Source organism: Palaemon carinicauda, chromosome 31, assembly GCF_036898095.1.
Source record: "Palaemon carinicauda isolate YSFRI2023 chromosome 31, ASM3689809v2, whole genome shotgun sequence".
NCBI lineage: Eukaryota > Metazoa > Arthropoda > Malacostraca > Decapoda > Palaemonidae > Palaemon > Palaemon carinicauda.
In genome coordinates this window covers 79684388-79689387 of record NC_090755.1, presented here as the reverse complement: position 1 = coordinate 79689387, position 5000 = coordinate 79684388, and the positions used below count along the sequence as shown (strand labels likewise).

General features: G+C 35.3%; 1 protein-coding gene across 1 annotated transcript in view; it reads left to right on the top strand.

Annotated features, from left to right (window-relative positions):
- The window catches only part of LOC137624558 (uncharacterized), a 299003-nt gene that overhangs the window by 1319 nt on the left and 292684 nt on the right, over positions 1-5000 (top strand). The window contains exon 1 of the mRNA XM_068355459.1: positions 1-203. This exon is cut by the window's left edge and continues 1319 nt beyond it. Within this exon, the coding sequence (XP_068211560.1) occupies positions 1-203 (203 nt within the window). The remainder of the gene's footprint in view (positions 204-5000) is intronic.

Below are 5000 nucleotides of genomic sequence, written 5' to 3'. Positions count from 1 at the left end.
AATTGGTCCCACTGTGGCGCCCCCGGAGGTCACGCCCCTCGACCTAGTGCGGAACACACGTAGTACACCAACTAACATAACGAGGAATTTTCGCCATCATCACAAATATCGGCACCAACTCTACAACGAGAACTCCCGAAGGGTTTTAAAACTGCTCACCGACGGCACCGTCAACTCGACGGACAACCTCAACGATCCACACAGTAAGTACAGATAGTCTTGCTTATTCAGTCACACAGACATCCACTCCCTCACTCCAATACAAACAACGTCTTGCTTTCAGATACACAGACATCCACTCCCTCACTCCAATGCAAACAACGTCTTGCTTTCAGTCACACAGACATCCACTCCCTCACTCCAATGCAAACAACGTCTTGCTTTCAGTCACACAGACATCCACTCCCTCACTCCAATGCAAACAACGTCTTGCTTTCAGTCACACAGATATCCACTCCCTCACTCCAATAAAAACATCTAGCTTTCAGACACACAGATATCCACTCCCTCACTCCAATACAAACGTCTAGCTTTCAGATACACAGATATCCACTCCCTCACTCCAGTACAAACGTCTTGCCTTCAGTCATACAGATATCCACTCCCTCACTCCAGTACAAACGTCTTGCTTTCAGACACACAGATATCCACTCCCTCACTCCAATACAAACGTCTTGCTTTCAGTCACACAGACATCCACTATTTCACTCCAATACACAGTACAGACGTCTTGCCTTCAGTCACACAAACATCCACTCCCTTATTCCAGTACAGACAACGTCTGGCCTTCAGTCATACAGACATCAACTTCCTAACTCCAGTACAGACGTCTTGCTTTCAGTCCCACAGACATCCACTCCCTCACTGAAAACGTCTTGTTTTCAGTTACACAGACATCCACTGCCTCACTCCATTACAGAAAACGTCTTGTTTTCAGTCACACGAACATCCACTCCCTCACTCCAGTACAGACAACGTCTTGCCTTCAGTCACACAGACATCCACTCCCTCACTCCAACACAGACAACGTTTTGCCTTGTCACACGAACATACACTCCCTCGCTCCAGTACAGACAACATATTGCTTTCAGTCACACAGACATCCTCTCCTCACTCACATCAGTCACTGCCTTCACAAGTTCCATTTAACCCGAGATTAATCACTGGTCCGACTCGCTCATGCATGATGTATTGTTACCATGCACGCTTTGGTGCGTCGTCTGTGAATTAAGACAAATAGACACTAGGATTGCCACACTCCCACTTGCTTTTCCAGTACGTCATTTTCTGAAGAGAAGATTGAAGGCGCTCGCAGACCGTGTCTGATTTAAAGCAACGGACTGTGTAATCATTCCCAGTCTGTATCAAGACTGTAATGTTGTACTGCTGAACTAACGACTTTCTTATCATTAATTGTAGCGTATTAATACAGTGATGCATATAAATATTAGCAAAGGCAATACCGTCAAAATTTTAAATGAAATATCTTTAAAATTCCCGTCAAAATTTTAAATGAAATATCTTTAAAATTCCCGTCAAAATTCTAAATGAAATATCTTTAAAATTCCTTTGATATCCAGATGCTTAAGAACAGCCTTGGGGTATTACGTCAGCATTGATGTTGGTCAATCTTCAAAAAACGTTATTAAATATAATTTCATATAGACACTTGCTAATACCACCATCCAATTACTCATTATTAAAAGCAATAATTCCCAAGACCCAGAAATTATCCAGAGAAGACAGCTGCGATTAAAATGGCCAGAATAAAGTCCGATGATTCGGGAGAAAGAGAAGTTTGGCAGCCCTGTACAATCAAGTCATCTTTATCTTTCTTAACTTTACTTTCATATATAACGTCGTCTAAAGTTCAGTCATTAAAATTAAATTTCATAGTGATCATAAAATGCTTTAGCTATAGGTTAACATTCGTCTCTTGGATTACGTAAATGGCCATTTTATTTCGGAGATTAAAAAAAAAATGGATAGGAAATATATTTAATCGAAAGTCATATAAAAGATGAACGGAGGCTACTGGCTGACTTTTTTTTTAGTAGTAAATCAAAAAAGAGCTTTATAGATAGGTAGTTCGTCTGATACTGACTGCGAAAGCAATTATTGAAAAAAAAATGAATTAAAAAAAATCCCAGAGTTAAAAAAATAATCGAAAGTCATACAAAAGATGAACGGAGGCTACTGGCTGACTTTTTTTTTATTAGTAAATAAAAAAAAGCTTGATAAATAGGTACGTATGATACTGACTGAGAAAGCAATTATTAAAAATAAAAAAAAAAATCCCAAAACTAAAAAAAAAAAGGAGGTTGAAGACAATCAGAGATAATGCGTTTTGGAAATAATAATATCCATGTTCAGCGGTGGGAATGTCTACCAGCACACGGAGGCAATTTATAATAATCATACACGAGCGTACGCTTTAAATTTCCCAAATTACACCTGACATAAAATACCTGATGTAGAATATACACATAAGAGAAAGAAGAGCCATAATACACACATAAAATATGGAGTGACATTTTAATTCCCTTAATATTGAATGTGCAGTGTCGGTGCCCCAGTAATGGCGCCTTCACGCGGTCAGTAATTATGGTTAATAATTCCATTACGACGGACAACCGTTACGTCGCAACACTATCAACATTAACCACACGGTTAATGTTATCATTAATATCATTAACGAGAGTTTATGACCGCGTGAAGGCCATTTGCGGAGTTTCTGTTCTATTTCTAAACTCTACGTTCCCTGGCACTAATTTTTCACTTAATCTAAAGATAAAAATTGTGTTTGCATCTGTCTGTGTATTTGCTGCTTGTACAGGTATGTATGTATAAATGCAAATGTATACATACCTTAATCAATCTAAAAATAATAATTGTGTTTTGCATCTGTCTGTGTATTTGCTGCTTGTACAGGTATGTATGTATAAATGCAATTGTATACATACCTTAATTAATCTAAAGATAAAAATGTGTTTGCATCTGTCTGTGTATTTGCTGCTTGTACAGGTATGTATAAATGCAAATGTATGTATACCTTGATTAATCTAAAGATAAAAAATGTGTTTGCATCTGTCTGTGTATTCGCTGCTTGTACAGGTATGTATGTATAAATGCAAATGTATACATACGTTAATTTATGCGGTGACCAATTTCTAACTACTACGATGTAAGTGTATTATAAAGCTGTCGTGAAAATAGGATTGGTGTAAACATTTTGAAACATGTATGTAAGTCTCAGTAATTTTGCAAGTAGATTTTTTTTTTATTTAGAGACATGATTATTATTCAGATTCAACGCAATTATTTACCAATATCTGAAAAAGGCAGCCCCCTTCACTGTATTTTAAGATTTATTATTTTGAAAAATGGTAATGGAATTTTTATAAACATTTCAGATACATTTAAAGTGATCTGCTGCTAAATTTCTGCAACTTTTTTCTTATATTATCATGAAAATATTTAGACAACATAATATTGCCATATGCTGTTGATTATTGAAAAAAAAAATTATCAGGACACTAACTTTCAAATCCAAAATGGATATTAAAATTGGTTTAATTTTCCTCGTTTTATATTATATTGCGATGTTTATATAATTGCAATGAATTGTTATTAAACAATTATAATACCAGGAACACAATAATAACATTCAAAATACCTGAAATAAATCTTAATGTACTCTCACACATACACACACACACACACACACACACATATATATATATATATATATATATATCAGTCGTTATAATTAATTCACGGATGTTTCATATATCATATTTGCTAAATTAATTTCTATTTTACTGTTTTCTTTAACTCACTATTTCTCTTTTCCATTTCCTTCTCTCTCTCTCTCTCTCTCTCTCTCTCTCTCTCTCTCTCCTTTTGATTTTTAAACTTTTTAACAACCGTCGTGAAAATGTAATTCATTCATGCAAATATGAATCCCTTAATCATCTTAAATGACCAATTATCAGCCAATCTACATGACTTACTTATATCAATGTCTCTGATTACAAAAGAAATGCTAGAGGAGAGAGAGAGAGAGAGAGAGAGAGAGAGAGAGAGAGAGAGAGAGAGAGTTTAAAAATGAGTATTATAGAAGTAAAAATATCGATGACGTAAGAAAGAAAAGATCAATGCTATGAACCCACACTTACATAAATGAATGAGAGAGAGAGAGAGAGAGAGAGAGAGAGGGAGAGAGAGAGAGAGAGAGAGAGAGAGAGAGTTTACAAATGAGTATTTATAGTAAGTAAAAATATCAAAGACGTAAGAAAGAAAATAATCGATGCTATGAACCCACACTTACATAAATGAATGAGAGAGAGAGAGAGAGAGAGAGAGAGAGAGAGAGAGAGAGTTTACAAATGAGTATTTAAAGTAAATAAAAATATCGATGACGCAAAAATCAAGGCTATGGATCCACACTTACATAAATGAATGAATGAGAGAGAGAGAGAGAGAGAGAGAGAGAGAGAGAGAGAGCACATTTCATACGGATCCTCAACTATAAAAAATGATTAGTGTTTAAATACACCATTACCACCAGCAGCTCTGGGCACGGCGAAATGACCCATACAGTTAACTCTACTTAACACTTTTCCCCCGAAGCCACCCATGCATGACAAGATTACTCTCTCTCTCTCTCTCTCTCTCTCTCTCTCTCAGCGGACAGGGTTCTGTCTTTCACACTTCCACGTCCATAAATACACACACAAATATGTTAACACACATTTTATATATATATATATATATATGTGTGTGTGTGCGTGCATATATATATATATATATATAAATTTATATATATATATAAATATATATATATATATGTATATATATACATATATATATGTATATATATACATATATATATATATATATATATTATACAGTATTGTGCAGGTATATATAAGATTCCTTCAACTTCACATTGTTAATTTAATATTCTACTGTAAAAAATGAAACTATGAAAATGAAAG